The 17,361-nt window shown below is 39.0% G+C and overlaps 1 protein-coding gene across 1 annotated transcript; it reads right to left on the minus strand.

Moving 5' to 3' along the window:
- Positions 1-1,122: 1,122 nt before the first annotated feature.
- Positions 1,123-1,877, minus strand: LOC145131891 (uncharacterized). Its single transcript, XM_079066535.1, has 2 exons — positions 1,660-1,877; positions 1,123-1,573 (listed from the first exon to the last, which is right to left on the minus strand). Exons 1-2 carry the CDS (start codon positions 1,875-1,877, stop codon positions 1,123-1,125), a joined length of 669 nt encoding a protein of 222 aa, XP_078922661.1.
- Positions 1,878-17,361: the final 15,484 nt, after the last annotated feature.

Genomic DNA, 17,361 nt, shown 5'->3' on the forward strand with positions numbered 1-17,361 from the left:
GGTCCCTTGTGGTAGTTGTTTTAGGGACGTAAAGTGAGGATAATGGGAATGGGTAATTAGGGTTATTTTTGGTTGATGAAATTAATAAAATTATTGTTGATTGATAAACTTAATAAGTTTATTATTTATTGTGGGTTGAAAACCCTATATGCTCACCAGGCTTCCAAGCCTGACCCACTCAGCTTTTTATATTACAGGTAGTGGACCCCGAGCATAGTCGGATGATGATGAATGATTTATGGATTATAGACCAGTAGTTGTAAATAACTGTTGTAAGGCTTATAATGTCTTGTTTATGCTTTTGATCTGTATCGGAACATGACATCCCGAGGCTTATAATGTCTTGATTTGTTTTGGGAACAAATTCCGCAACATCTTTTAAAAGGGTTTACTCTGATTTTAATTTAAAAAGCATAAACGAAATCGGTCTTTTCTGGCCGTGAAATTGGGGATGTCACATCCAGGCAAATCTTCGGGGAAAACATCAGGATATTCATTAACAACGGGAACATCATTTACAGTTTTCTTCTCCTCTTTTGAGATTTCAACGGTGTAGGCTAGATAGATAGAACACCCATTCGATATGAATTTACAAGCTTTTAGGAAAGAGATTATTTTTAAGATTCTTTGTTCACCGTAGACATAAATAGGATTCTCCCCTTCAATAGGAATGCGTACTATCTTTTCATAGCACAAGAGTTCTGCATGGTTCTTTGACAACCAATCCATTTTGAGAATAATATCAAAGTTGGGCAAGGAGATAAGGATCAGGTTAGCAAGAAAATTATAACCTTCGACTTCTACGACACAATCCCTATAGATTTTATCAGCAAGTAATGATATACTTCCCGCAGTATCTACGTGAAATGGTTGCGCGAGTGCATAGCAAGCAATTTGAAAGGAATGCACAAATTCATGAGATATAAAAGAATCTGAGGCACCAGAATCAAATAAGATGTGAGTAGGTCTAGAGTTGACAAGAAATATACCCTTCACAACATTCGGGTCCTCGCGTGCCTCCTCTATGGTAATCTGGAATGCACGGCCCTTAGCTTTTGGAACATCCTCCTTTTTAGTTGGAGTATTCTTTGGTTGTTGAACAGGAGCTTGACTTTTTCCCGGTTATTGAACAGAAGCTTGAATTCCCGCCATTTGGCTAGTAAGAGTAGGGCAAAAATGCTTCATGTGGCCAGCAACACCACAAGCAAAGCAGGTAACATCCTTCATTGGGCAAACGGGCTTCTTGTGGCCTATTTCTCCACATTCAAAATAGACCACTGATCCTTTTTCTACTCTGCATTCGCCCGGATGATTCTTTCCACAATTTCGACACAATGGCGACTGTAGAGAAAAAGATTGTGACCTGCCGTTGCCATGAGAGGTATTATGAGATTGCACTTGCTTGTTAGGTTCAGTTCGAACGGATTGAGCTGGTGGAATAGATGAAACATGAACAGTTCGATCGATACGTGGATGCTTTGAAACAGAAAGAGTGGCACCACATATCTCCAAGTCATGCTTGTATTTTCGGGCATACTCAACAGCTTTATCAAATGATAGAACATCCCGATTGCTCACGAAATCGTGGATTCATATCGTAATCCTTCCATGAATAACTGAATTTTATCATCTTTAGTTGGAATATACTTTGTAGCAAACCGTCCTTTTTGATTGAATTGCGTTTCATATTCATTCACGGTCATCCCTCCTTGCTTAAGTTCAAGAAACTCTTTCTCCAATCTTCTTCTCATATCTATAGGACAATATTTTTCTAGTAAGCGAGTTTTGAACATTACCCAAGATAAATTCTCCTGATCATACTCTTTAAGAGCTTCAAATGTTGCTTCCCACCAGACCAAGGCTTCTTCGGTGAACATTGCGGAGGCATAATTAACTTTGTCTTCATTTATCACATGAGAGATACAAAATACTTTCTCTGTCTTCTGAATCCAAGTTAGAACAACTATGGAACTAAGGACACCAGAAAACTCCGTAGCACCACTACTCTTGAAATCTTTGAACCAGGGACGCTTTACCTCCCCTTTTGAAGATTCTCCAGTGGCTTTCTCTTTGCCTTTATCATTATTCTTCTTGTGTTCTTCGAGAGTCTGCCGAATAATACCAGTAAGTTTACCCAAGAGTTGCTCCTCGCCAGGGGATACTGGAGTATTTACTTCACCAGGTTTAGGATCTCCACCCACTTATGGTGTATGACTACCTTCTTGTTCAGCCATTCTTCTGAAAATTTGGAACAACATAGTATTTTAGAATATTAGGATTTATTATTACCTAATACTTTACTTAAGTATTTCCTATGGTTTGTATCCATATACTTACAATGAATCCGTTCATATATTGAACTTCCAACGGTTTAAGTCTAAATACCAATCCGTGGTATTTAGTTCACTTAAACTATTGCTCTGATACCATGATTGAAAGACCCTAACTTTCATACTAAAGACATTATTATCACTCCAAGTTACTCCAAAACATGCTACATGCATATTCATAAACCAATATTTTACATTGATAGTTTAATTACATAGAATGAATACAAACCGACTATTAAAATTTTTACAAAATTTTATATATATTACATAATTTTCTAGGAATTTATACACCAAATACAAAAGCTATAATATTATCTATTCTACATCTTCTACCAGTACAAAACTATATTGGATGCGTATCACCTGCAATAATTAAACAATGAGAGGGATAAGCGGGTGACGCTTAGTGAGTTCAATAACAGTTACAATATAACATTATGCCATATACATATCAATATGACATAAGCAAAGAGGGACAAGGAACAAGAAAGGCAAATGAGTATCATATAACAAGCTTTCCATATCAACGAATAATCAGATTCAAAGATTTGTAATCAATGAGACATAACAATTTCAATACTTGATATACATCAATAAGACTTCAGCCCAAGTGACGCAGAAAATATAATTTCAGAATATCATTTTGATAGAATACACAGGCTTTCAGCCCTATCATTTAGACTCCGTTGGCTAATTTTGAATTTATTTTTAAAGTTATATTTTTAACAGGCCGGGACAAGATAAGTCCGTTAAAAATTCATAACTTTTTAATCTGACATCCGTTTTTATCTGTCTTTTTACTGTTGTACTACTATTAACGAGATCTTCGATTCTCGTTTAGGTTGTATCGGATAAAAATCACTCGATCTTTATTTCGAGTTTTTAGATGTCTACTGTTATATCGAATCTTAGAAATATCATAACTTCCTCATACGAAGTCAGATTTGGACGTTCTTTTTATGAAAATTCTCGGTTTAACGAATACTTTGACTTTCATTTAGATAATAAGGGCTAAAAAGTAGTTTATCGTAAACTCAATTTTTACATTATACGGCGTCGTGCCAGTTCTGTGGCGAAACTTCAATAAGTCATAACTTCTTCGTTATAACTCGGATTTCGATGAGGTTTTCCTCTAAATGTTTCTAACTAGTTTCTTTCCAACTTTCAATAATATAATTTTACTTATTTTAAATTTTAAATTTTCGTTAATTTCAATATTTGACTTTTGATTGGAATCTCATAAGACTTCCAATGTTTTCTGAGTGATTCCAAACATAGTTTTACTACAAGTCTAGTAAAAACTATCTGTTAGAACTCAACGCTCAAAATCACATAATATTTCATAATATTATTCACTTTTAAATTACAAAACACGATAACTAAACGTGTATGTTACATGAAGGGCTTAGGGTAGGATCAGATATTTGACCGTCTATAGGGTCAAGTGTTATGTATGATTAGCATACGTGAGTGTCAGAGGGTTGGTAGAATTTTCATCGATGAGTTGTGTGGGTTCATCCGACCAGTTTTGTGATGTTTAGCTTTCCTCTAGGAAGTGAGGATGGAGTGTATGCGTTTTCTAGTGTGTATTGTTAGGGTTGATGTGATGGTCCTTGAGACAAATATGGGTAGGTGTGGAAGGTAGTATGGGCCCGTACTACTGGAAGCACAGGACCCATACGCATAGCAGGGAAGTCACAACACCTAGGGCTTTGTTAGGAGTTGGTTCCCCTGATATGATATGTGTGTTATCTGATATCTTCCTGGTTGATTTTCAGTATGGTGATGACGCGACGTTTCGAGGTAGGATCCGGATCAAGATCAGGGACAGGTGGCCAAAGTGGGCCAGTTGTGTCCAAGGACAGGATTAGGGAGATCCTTCACGAGGAGGTTGTTTCTCACTTTCAAGCATAATTTCTAGAGATGTTTGGGTCTATTAAGAACGCCATGGTGTAGTATTTTGACGAGCGTTATGTTGCATTGTTTGAGGCTGCTGCTGCTGCAGCCACCACAGCCGTTACGGTTGCTGGGATTGGTGTTGAAAGAGACTTTCAGTATCGGGACTTCGATAATACGAAGCCCTCGACTTTTGATGGAGTTTAGGATCCGATCATAGCTATGAGGTGGTTGTCTGACATCGAGGGATGCTTTTTCGCTTGCTCTTACCCAGCTGATCAGAGGGTCAGGTGCGCTCTGAACTTTCTTAGGTCCGGAGCAAAGGATTGGTGGAGGCTTGTTACCAGATCGTATTCTCCTAAGCAGAGGATTGTAGTGACTTGGGAGCCATTCTCGGAGATGTTCCGTTCTAGATATGTTCCGCTAGTGGAGCGCGAGAGGTTGGCCCAAGAGTATTTGGACTTGAGACAGGGGACAGAATCGGTGACGAAGATCACCAAGATGTTCACTGAGAGGGCCATGTTTTGTCCTGAGTTTGCTGCTTCTGAGTAAGCTCAGATGACCCGTTACATGAGCATGCTCAAGACAGACATTACACAGTTTTCATCCACTCAGCGTTATGACTCATTATTGGAGTTGCAGGAGGCCACCAGGCAGCGTGAGATTGAGATGGAGCTCCAGACGAGAGAGCAGAGAACACGCAGTCGCAGCCTGTGCCGAAGGGTTCAAGGCCGCTAATTCTAGGTTTGGGAGTCAGAGAGGCCACACTTGTGGGAAGTGCGGCAAGGTTCATGATGGAGCTTTTCGATCTTCTTCGGGATGCCACAAATGTGTCAATCAGGGTCACATTGCGAGAGACTGCCGGCAGCAGGCTCCAGCGTCTGGCAACAGAATTTGTTATCATTGTGATCTGGTGGGCAATATGAAGGCCCAACGCCCCTTGCTTGCTGCCAGGCCGGTGCAAGCTCCAGAGCCAGCAACTCTGAGGATCACGGATGGGAGTCAGAGCAGGGCGGAGCCCCCGAGGGTTCGAGGTCGTGCTTTCTAGCTCATTGCCGAGGAGGCCAGAGCAGCTCCAGATTTCGCCACTGATATGTTTCTATTTATTGTTTTATTGATATTGTTTTATATTATCCTTATATATATATATATATATATATATATATATATATATATATATATATATATATATATATATATATATATATATATATATATATATATATATATATATATATATATATATATATATATATATATATGCTCCTGATAGGTATGTTCTTAGTTACCTCTTTGCTTTCTCTTGTGTTATTTGACTCGGGCGCGCGTCAGTCCTTTGTAAATCGATCATTCAGTAGGGAGTTTGATATGCCTATCGGGGAGTTAGATTGTCCGTTGCGAGTTTCCATCGCCAACGAACACGGGGTTTCTGCATCTGCAATATATCATGGTTGTGTATTGGAGATCTTCAGTGTAACGCCCATGTTTCGAGGCTAAGCATTAATTCGATGATGTAATAGTGAAGGTCAACCATTGTAACCTATTTTAAAGTAATAAAGATGAATTACTTCAATATTATGTGAACTATGTGATTTTATGTGATTATATACTTGTTTGTAAAGATATAATAAAATAAGCGTCAAAAATAAAAATTTAGATAAGCCTGGTATCTATGAAGAAAGTTGTAGTGGTCGTGACAAGGATTTCAGACATATAAAGAATGCCGAAATCCGAGTTATAACGAAGAAGTTATGGCTTGTCGAACTTTGACGACTAAACTCACATGACACCGCGTAACGTAAAACATGATTGTTTGACAAATTACTTTTTAGCCTTAGCGATTTAAACGAAAGTCGTATTATACGTTAAACCGAGAGCATGCATAAAAAGAACGTCCAAATCTGACTTCGTATGAGGAAGTTATGAATTTTCTAAGATTTAGCATAGCAGTGCACATCCCGGAATTCGAATTTTAGATCGATCGATTTTTAGCTGACACAACCTAAATGAGAATTGAAGATCTCATTAATAGGAACTCAACGATAAAAAGACAGTCGAAAACGGAGTCCGTATGTAGAAGATATGAATTTTACACGATCGTTTAACAATGTAATCTTCTCATACTGTTAAATTTAAAATCGGTCGAGAATTAGCCGATGGAGTCAACATGAAAGTTATAGATCTTGTCATTACCTACACGTGGATATGCAGAACTTCAAAAACAGAGCTCGTATGCGAAAGTTATGATTTTTTAAAATTGGCTGTTTTATCTGCGTTCAGCGCCACGTGTCAGCACCAGGCGAAGTCGTGGTGCCCACGCAAGTCCACGATGTAGATTTAAGTGCCATGACGTGAATCAGCTCCAGACAGCCTATAAATAGAGGCGTAGATCACCCCCAAAAGTCATAACCAAAACCATTCTTACTCTCCCATTACCCCCAAAACCTCTCTTCCATTCCCTAGTACTTCCCAAGTGCTAGAGGCGAGTCTCGGAGCGCCCGAAGGCTCCAAGAAAACGAGTTTTTCGGCTCGGAACTCTGCCCCCGTAGTGCCCAGTTTTCAAGCAAACCTCCCGGTTTCGTTGAAGTGAAGTGCTGTCTAATTTGGAATCACCACCTTATCAGGTGAGTGCATACTCCGTTTCATCTTAGACATAGATATGAAGTATTTTATATAAATTACGTACTATGTGTGCCTATTTACTTGAGATCTGTGCTAGATGAAAGATTGAAACTTCTTGGTTTTTCATATCTAAACTGTATATGTATTTTGTTTTCAGATCTGAACCTTTTCTTCAAATCTAAACTGTATATGTATTTTATTTTCAGATCTGAACCTTTTCTTCAGATCTAAACTGTATATGTATTTTGTTTTTAAATCTGAACATTTGCTTCAGATCTAAACTGTATATGTATTTTGTTTTCAGATCTGAACCTTTTCTTCAAATCTAAATTGTATATGTATTTTGTTTTCAGATCTGAACCTTTTTCTTCAGATCTAAACTGTTGATGTATTTTGTTTTTAGATCTGAACCTTTTCTTCAGATCTAAACTGTAGATGTATTTTACATCTACAAATATGTTGGGTAAAACACGGGTAGATGTAATAAGTGGTGTGATGAAATAAAATGATGAGAAACCTCGATGTTGACGTTGATCCAGTCATCTAGCGGAGTATGGATGACAACCACTGGCTTTTCTAGGAAGTCCAGTGGAACGCTAGCAGGCTCGCAACCTGTAGGTGTTTGTGAATGATGTGTTCACCAGTGTATTCCATCCCCCACATGGTTGCCTTACGGACATATATGGCTGAGGAATCCCCTCAGCAGTAGTGTCCATCCCAATGAAATTCCTTAGGATAGGTCCCTTATAATAGATGCTTTAGGGACGTAAAGTGAGGATAACAGGAACAGATAATCGGGTTGAATGATTGGTGAAAATAATAAACTTATTTATTATGGGTTGAAAACCCTATGTGCTCACCAGGCTCACCAGCCTAACCCACTCAGTTGTCTTGTATTTTAGGTAGTGACACAAGAGAATAAATGCGATGTTGTAAGGCCTATGTTGTTTTTGGTTTATGCTTTTGATCTGTATTGACGATGACATCCCGAGTTTTGTAATGTAATGAAAATACATTTCTTCATAAATGCTTTTGTCTATATTTTTATGGGAACAAATTCCGCAACATTTTTCTTTTAAGTATACTCTGATATGAAAATAAAGCATAAACCAATCGGTATTTTCTGGCTGTGAAAATGGGGATGTCACATTCGGGGTGCCTTATCTGATTGATCTGATCCCTATTCCCATGGGGGACGTATGCGTGATAGTAGGTATGGACCGGATGAGCAGGTTTGGTGCCATGATCAATTGTGAGGGCCAGGAAGTGGTAGTTCGAACCCCAAGTGGGGGAGAACTTGTTATCAATAGAGAGGGCACCAAGGTTGGTTCGGGGTTCTGTTCGGCAGGCAGAGATCGTCGGTATATTTGGCACGGGTGTGCAAGTTATTTGGATTATGTGGTTGATACCCGGGTTGGGGAACAATCTTCAGTTTCAGAGGTGCCAGTTGACAGGGAGTTTGCTGATGTTTTTTCGGAGGAGTTACCCGGTGTGCCTCCTGAGAGGCAGGTTGAATTCAGGATTGATATTGGACCGGGTGCGACCCCGATTGCCAAGGCGCCAAACCTTTTGGCACCGCCTGAGATGTAGGAGTTATCATCTCAGCTTCAGGAGCTGCTAGGCAAGCAGTTCATCAGACCGAGCAGTTCTCCGTGGGGGGCGCCGATATTTTTTGTCAAGAAGAAGGACGGTTCACACCGGATGTGCATTGATTACCGAGAGTTGAAAAAGTTAGAGGTGAAGAACCGGTATTCCCTTCCACGGATTGATGACCTCTTTCATCAGTTGCAGGGTGCATCTTAGTTCTCGAAGATAAATATCAGGTCTGGGTATCATCAGGTGAGAGTGAGAGAGGAGGACGTGGAGAAGACTACGTTCCGGACTCGTTATGGGCATTATGACTTTGTGGTGATGCCATTTGGGATCACCAATGTGCCTGCTGTATTTATAGACCTGATGAATCAGGTCTGCAGGCCAATGCTTGACTGATATGTTATCGTGTCCATTAATGCTATCTTGGTGTATTCCAAGATCAGAGAGCAGCATGAGGAGCATCTTCAAGAGATTCTGAGGATTTTGAGGCGAGAACGGATTTATGCCAAGTTCTCGAAGTGCGAGTTTTGGTTTTGAGAGGTCCAGTTCGTAGGGACCCTCGTTAACTAGGATGGGATTGTGGTCGATCCATCCAAGATAGAAGTTGTGATACTGTGGGAGGTTCCAAAATCTCCTTTATAGATCAGTAGTTTCTTAGGTTTGGAAGGGTACTATAGAAGATTCATTAAGGACTTCTCCAAGATTGCGGTACCTCTCACTCATCTGACAAGGAAGGGGGTGGATTTCTGGTGGGGCCCTGAGCAGCAATCGGCATTTGAGACTCTTCAGCAGAGGTTATGCGAGGCCCCGTTATTGACTATCCCAGAGGGAGTTGAGGATTTTGTGGTATTCTGTGATGCATCAATCACCGGTTTGGGGGCGGTCCTCGTGCAGAGAGGACGAGTAATTGCTTATGCTTCCTGGAAGCTGAAGTCGCACGAGACACGATATTCCACCGCATGACCTGTAATTACGGGCAGTGGTCTTTTCCCTCAAGATTTGGAGACATTATCTTTATGGGGTCTGTTGTACTGTCTACACGGATCACAAGAGTTTGAGGCATATTATTGATAAGCCGAACCTGAACATGAGGTAGCACAGGTGGCTGGACGTAGTCAAGGATTATGATTGCGAGATACTTTACCATCCAGGTAAACCGAATGTGGTAGCGGATGCTTTGAGCCGCAAGTCAGCTGGGTCTTCGGTTAGGGAAATGTGCATGAGGATATTCGTGGATTCTCCGCTTTTAGGATTGATCAGAGAGGATCAGGTTGAGGGAGTTCGGAAGGAGAACTGTAAACAGGAGCGAATCAGGGTTGAGATAGACAGATTTGTGACGGATAGTCGAGGGTTATTGACTCGGTGTGGTCGGGTTTGGGACCCAGTTTCTGGTGCGATCACGCAGGCTGTGATGGAGGAGGCTCATACTTCTTTCCTTTTCTATTCATCCGGGGGCCACCAAGATGTATCGGGATTTGAGATTGAGTTACTGGTGGCCGTGCATGAAGAGAGAGATAGCTTGGTATGTCGAGAGGTGCTTGACCTGCAAGATGGTCGAGGCCGAGCATCAGAGGCCGCATGGCAAGCTGCATCCTCTGGAGGTTCCAATGTGGACATGGGAACATATCACCATGGATTTTATCACCAAGTTGCCGAGGATTACAATGGGTTTTAATGCTATATGGGTTATCGTGGATCGATTGACCAAGAGTGCCCACTTTTTGGCTATTCGGGAGAGCTCTTCGGGCGAAACGTTGGCCGCTATATATGTCCGAGAGATTGTTGCTAGCCATGGGGTTCCGATTTCCATTGTTTCTAACTGATATGTTCGGTTCACCGGTCGTTTCTGGCAGAATTTCCATGAGGAATTGGGTACGAGGTTACATTTCAGCATCGCTTATCATCCGTAGACCAACGGCCAGAGCGAGCGGACTGTACATACCCTTAAGGATATGTTGCGGGCATGTGTTATCGATTTAAGTTAGAGTTGGGATTCCTACCTACCTCTTGCGGAGTTCTCCTACAACAACAGTTATTACTCCAACATTGGTGCTTCGCCATTTGAGCTCTTGTATGGTTGGAGGTGTCGTACCCCTGTTTGTTGGGGAGAGGTTGGCCACAGGGTTATGGGAAGGACCAAAGTAGTACTTCAGACCACAGTGCTTATCCAGAAGACCAGACAGAGACTGCAGACAACTCAGAGTCGGCAGAAAAGTTATGCCGACCAGCGCCGACCCAAGTTAGAGTTTCAGGTTGGTGACATCGTATTACTAAAGGTCTCCCCTTGGAAAGGTGTGATACTGTGACAACTGTCAATTCAGGTCATTCTCGGACTCATGCATCTTTATAATAACCATTCATGCACATCATGCCATGGCCTAGTAGTATAAATTAGGTCAAAATCTTGCATAAACTAGGATCCATCTAAGACCTAGGACTAATATACTTGACACTTACGATTCTAGTAAGTTGCTTAACTACAATAGGAAATGTCAATGCTATAATTTGAATGAAACTTTCAAGCTTTGTTATAATTGAAAAAGGGTATAAAACCCTAAAAATAAATTAAAATATTCTAATTATACTTCATTATGATGATGAATATCAAACAATATTCCAAAAACCCTAAAAGAGCTAAAAATCCAAATTTATAAATCATAAAGCTTAAAAACCTTATAAAATTTTGCTATAAACTTTCTAATATCAAATTTTTATTAATCAAATTATGGATTTTAATCAATGAAATAGAAATTAAATTATCATGCAATAATCATAATTTATTAGTTAAAAACAAGATTTTAAAATAAATCAAGAATTGCTTAATAAATGCTTTTATAAAAATTGGGGTTTTTATAAAAATAATGGAGGGAATTTTATAAAATTTGAAATTAGGAGAGAGGAGGCCTAATGCATGATAGAGCCAACCATTCTCCCCTCCCCATGCACTCTCTCTTCCCAAAACTCAATCATTAGACTTAAACTCTCACTCTACCTCTTCTCTCTTCACTCTCTCACACTCCACCCTCCTAACACATAAACTCTCTTCCTCTCTCTCTCTAACCCACGAAATTTCTCTCATTCCTCTGCCAAATTTCGAGATTTTGAAGACCTTGAAGTGTTCTTACTTCTCTCAAGATCAAAACCAAGGTAAACAACAACATCTTCTCCCATAGTTTCATGATTCTACTTCCTCTTCTTCTTAGTTTTCTCTTCTTTTCGGATTCTATGCCTTTCCATGGCTAGAAATCTTTATTTTTCCCTTGTGGTTTGTAGATTCTCACCATAACACAATGCATGTGTTTGAAATGGTGAAAATCCAGGATCAAACCCATGCAAGGAGTGAAAATGATGCACATATGTTCATGTGACTTCAAAAACAAGTATTACATCTTCTTCTCCATTTCTTTTGTGTTCTTGCATGATCAAAAGCATTTAAACCATTTCTAATACATCTTGGATGCTCATTCACTCCATGCATGTGCTAGAAATCGGACCTTATCAAAGGCATGCATGATGTTCTTGTCAAAATGTCCTAAGGATGCACTCAAAGCAAACATGCAATCTGCCAGATTACTTTATTCAGCTTTGAACGACCATATATCAGTCATTACTTAACCAAATCATGATATTCTTTTTGTATTGGATAGTTCCATGAGTTAACTTTCAAACCCAACTGGTCTCACTGTAAAATATTAAATATCCGATTTTTGGCAATTTTTACAAAATGGTTGCGCAAACAGCTCTTTTTCTATGATCACCATTTTTGCCTTGCATGATCAATGGCCTTAAACCCAACCATAAATCTGGGGAAAAATACTTTAGAAACTTAACATATCCAGTGAATGATGGTTGAAATTTCGTGGCTTAAAACCCCACAGAATGTGCTTCATAAATTCATGAACTTCAGCCACATTTACATCTCATGCACCATTGCATGCAACATTTCTTATCTTGTTTGGGTTCAATACCCCTATTTCCCTTCTGATTAAATTTTGAACATTTTTCCTTTTGAAAGCCCTCACATGCATGTGATAATCTGTAAAATACCAAAAGCTTTTATTATTTCTTTGAATTATTTAAATTATTACTAGAAACCAAGGGCATAAATCACATAAAATACTTCCAGAGGTCAATAAATCCGGAACAAATTCATGGATGACCCTTATGATGGATAATGACCCCTCACTAAATTTCATTAATTTTTGTTGGTGTTTGGTATGATTTCCGATTTTCTTTTTGTTAGGATATAATAAATCACAAAACCACTTTAGAGAGTGTGAAAATTTTATCTAACAATTTTCGCATACCTTACCTGTGATGGATGACTCAGAAAAATAATTTCAACATTTTTCATCATGCCTTGCTATTTTTCCCAATTTTTGGTAATTATAATGGTTTAAAAATAGGAAAAATAGTTATGATTATCCAAAATTCATGAAAATTTACCAGAACATCATGTTGTACAGTAGGAGGTTACATAAAAATTTTGAGGATTTTTCTCCTCTGTAAACTATTTTTCTCTTAATTTCTAAAGATAATTACACTTAAATTCACATAAATACCCAAAACCGGATTATACAATATAAAAACCACTTTTGACATTTTTATCAGGTTATTTATACTGTAAATGATGTTACAAAAATTTTTGGTAAATTATTTTAAGTGTTTAATATTATTTCTTCAATTAATGATTATTTAAAGGAATAAAACAAGGAAAAATAGAAATACCCACTGAAAAATATCTTTTATATTTTTCCCAGCCTATTTATGTACAATAACAGTTAATTAAAAAGTTTGGGTAATTTTGGAAACTGTTTTCTATTTATTTCAATTTTTATTGGAATAAATGCTCAAAAATCATAAAATATAATTAAACAGCTTGGAAATCCATTTTTATAATTTTCCCAGCTTAGTATTGTGTAATAACAGTTAAATAAACAGTTTGAGAATTTTTATCCTTTGAATACTATTTTCGTGAATTTATGTTGTAATAAGGACTTAAAAATTTGGAAAATTTATATTCCAATGTTGTAATTAATCGCACGATTTGTAGAATTTCATTATTTCAAAAAAAGTGTAACCAATTAATATAAAATCAAATACTAAAACATAAATTGGCATTTCACTATATGTAGAATTTAGTATATTAGCATTAGATTTCGACATGGAAACTCACTAGTGTGTGTTTGATGTCGTAGGATCCCGGTAGTAAGACGTTGGTGCATTCCGAAGTACCCCTTGTACCTACTCGAAACGTTGTGAGTATTCACGCACTCCCCTATTTTCAGTTTTTATGTTTTGGGGTGGAAAAGCATGTCCCGAAAAACTATTATTTGAATGTTGTATTTAAATTGATTTGTATCAGACATGATTGCTATTTTATTGCTATGTCTCTCTATGTATGTCTATGCAACACAGAACATGAGAACTTATCGTACTAAGGCCCTTCCCTTATCTGTAACCATTAACTCTTTGAGCCAATGGTCATTATGGATAGCGCTATTAGGAATTGACAACTCCTCACTCGCCCGAATCGCTGGAGTGCATGATACCATATTCATCTATGGAACGATAAGCATAGATCTCGATAGGGCTTCAGTCATAGGTTTGGTTGAGACTCATTGTTTGCTCATACACATACAAACTCGTTTCTCGTTATAGCAATAATCTTGTATTCATTAATAGCAATCAACTTTGTTTATCATCAAAGCAATGTACTTGTATTTACGAAAAGCCTTATTCCAAGCTCGATTTTATAAACTTGTGAACTCACCAACTATTTTCATAGTTGACGCTCGTTTTACATGCTTTTTCAGGAAATAATTAGTAAGTGGATATAAAGATTCATCATCATAGAGCATGCTGCATCGTGTTGAAGTTAATTGTGGAGTTTTCTTTGAACAATGTTATTTTGGAAAAACTTGTATTTTGTTTCTTTTGAAGCTATGGGTTGTAAACTTTTAAATACTGCTATGGTGATGTATCATTATCTTTTGCAATGAAACCGTTATCGCTGTCATACCTTGCGTTTCCGCTTTAGCGGGGTGTGACAGAAGTAGTATCAGAGCTAAAGTTATAGAGAACATCGGTTTTTCTTTAAGAAAACACAACCTATAACTAAAAATTACAAAGAAATTCTTTTTACATCAAACATATTACGAGTATAATTAGGTCGGGAGTTGTATTATTGGACCTCGATTAAACATAGCCTGATCACCTATGTTTAATTAAGGAAAGATTTATACAAAGCTTGAGCTAATTATAATGGGAATATGTTCCACAAAAATATTTGAGAAAACTTTATTTCAAAAATTCAAAAAGGTTAATTTTGGTGTGTGTAAGCATTGCATATTATAGGTATACATTGTTATTTATTCCATATCTCATTGAAATTATGTCTCAATCCACTATGTCAACATCGTCATCTTCCCACGCTGCCGCCTCAGCCGATGAGTCCGGCTACGTCACTATTATCCCTCGACGTAATCCCCCCGCCTCGGTAGAAAAAGACCCATCAGAGGATATGGAAGATACAGGGAACTCGGTGGAGATCAGCGATGACAACGCCCCGAGTCAACGACGCGAGGCATCACCTACATCAGTGTTGCCACAGCCACCACTTTATGGACTTCGCATTCGGAGGACGACGAGGAAGAGTGTTCCCATTCCAGGAAGGATACCCACCAGCACAGCAGGACATGGCACGGCAGGACCTAGCGGGGTAGGACCCAGCGATGTAGGACCGAGAGCACCCTCACCACAGCAAGTCATAGGGATACCTGTCAGACAGCCAGGTATGACCCCGGAGGAGTCCCGGAGATTGAAGTCGATAATACGTCACAGTCTCGCTGTGATAGCTGGACATCGGGAAGTTTTGGATGAAGTCGTGACAGGAATTGAAATCCTGTTTCAGCATTCGATGGAGACTGCTGACACTACTAGTACTGCTAGACGAGTGGCATGTCGTGCGATGACCGCATATTATGTGCTTGTTGGGATATTACTGATTGTGGTGTTGATGTTTCTTGTTGGGATAGCGATTAGTGTTTGGTTCTGATTTCAGTATTTTAATTTATTTTGTCATGAAACGAAAACCCATGTTGGGTGTCTTTTGGGAAAAACATTTGAAACTTTATTTTGGATTTGATGTATTGGTTTGCTTTTTAAAGACAATGTCGAATGGTAATGGAGAATTTTATTTTATGTTTGAAAACTTTTACTATGAGGTCAAACCCTAGAATTTATTTGGTAAATGGTTGAATAAAGAGATTTTTCTTTTCTTTTCTTTCTAAAATATATATGCCTAGTATTAATGCAAACCAATGATTTGACAACACTTACGGTTTTCAAAATAGTAGTGAACTAAATATTATACATTATTTTATGTATTTATACGTATTTCTTCTCCTGTGTAATAGAACCATGTCAGGAAGGCCTAATCGCGGGCGCCCACAGAACGAAACACCCGATGTTGCTCAAATTGTAGCACAACAACTCATCGAAGCAATCCCAAACATTGTTACTCAAGTAACTGCGGGACTTAATGCTAAGCAAGGAAGTAGTGGAGGAAACCGGGGAAACAATGAAAGAGAATGCAACTACAAGTCCTTTATGGCCTGTAAACCTAAGGAGTTCCATGGAAAGGAAGGTGCGGTCGGGTTGCTGAAATGGATTGACAGCATGGAGTCGGTCCTTCACATTAGCAAATGCCTCGAGCGCAACAAAGTTGAGTATGCAACTTGTCTACTCCAAGATAGGGCATTGACCTGGTGGAATACTCTAGTGCAAACCCGAGGTCGTGCAGCGGCATATCAGCTAACTTGGGAAGACCTGAAGAAGCTACTGATAGAGGAGTATTGTCCCAAGGATGAAATTCAGAAGCTTAAATCTGAGTTCTGGAACCATTCTATGGTTGGAACACAAATAGAGAAGTACACAGTCCGATTTCATGAACTAGCAAAACTGGTACCTCACATGGTTACTCCTGAGGAGAAACGGATAGACCGTTACATCTGGGGTCTGGCACCAGAGATTCGGGGAATGGTTACTTCAGCAAATCCAACTACTATTCAGAGTGCAGTAAGTCTAGCAAATCGACTAACCAATGATGTGATAAGGATGGGAGCATCGACAAAGGAAAACTCTAGTAGCAAGAGGAAGCCAGCAGATCAGGGAGAGAAGAAGTATGGAGGCAAGTCAGGGAGGAAGTAGAAAGTCTCAAGAAACTTTATGGTAAGAGCCCAGGAGCAAGAACCAGTGAAAACTCAGGAACCGGAAGTCATGGAAGTGCAGGAGCGAAAGCAGTACTCAGGACCGCTTCCGAAGTGCAATAAGTGTAACTTCCATCACAAGGGAGCTTGCCCAGTGTGCCAAAACTGTAAACAAACAGGCCATTACTCGAAGTATTGTAAGCTGAATAAGGATGGAAAAAGGGCATGTTACGAGTGCGGGAGTGCTGATCATCTCCGTAATGCTTGTCCCAAACTGAACAAGGGGCCTGGTAACAATGGACAAGGCCAAGCCAGGCAAAACTTCCAAGGAAATCAAGGTGGGCAGCCAAGGGGTGTAGCCTTTGTGATTGGTGCAGAAGAAGCTCGTCAGAACCCTGAGGTGATAACAGGTACGTTTCTCCTGAACAACCATTTTGCATCAGTAATATTCGATGCGAGAGCAGAAAGGAGTTTTGTTTCTTTAGCATTTAGACCGTTAATTGGCTTGAAATCGAGAAAGATGAGGAATGCTTATGCTATTGAACTTGCTGATGGGTATGAAATTAGGGCTAATGATATAATTCCTGGTTGTACTCTGAATTTAGCTGATAAACTCTTTAGCATTGACCTAATTCCTATAGAGCTAGGTATTTTTGATGTGATAGTAGGGATGGATTGGTTATCCAAAAATAAAACAGATATTGGTTGTT

This window comes from Lactuca virosa, chromosome 8 (genome assembly GCF_052849685.1).
Source record: "Lactuca virosa cultivar CGN04683 chromosome 8, Lactuca_virosa_CGN04683_v6, whole genome shotgun sequence".
NCBI lineage: Eukaryota > Viridiplantae > Streptophyta > Magnoliopsida > Asterales > Asteraceae > Lactuca > Lactuca virosa.

What these genes read in the sequence shown, in the direction of transcription:
- LOC145131891 (XM_079066535.1), bottom strand. Translation starts at nt 1,877, where the DNA reads ATGTTCACCGAAGAAGCCTTGGTCTGGTGGGAAGCAACATTTGAAGCT. An exon ending in CAATTCAATCAAAAAGGACG is followed by an intron (nt 1,574 to 1,659) that starts GTTTGCTACAAA and finishes CGATTTCGTGAG; the next exon opens with CAATCGGGATGTTCTATCAT.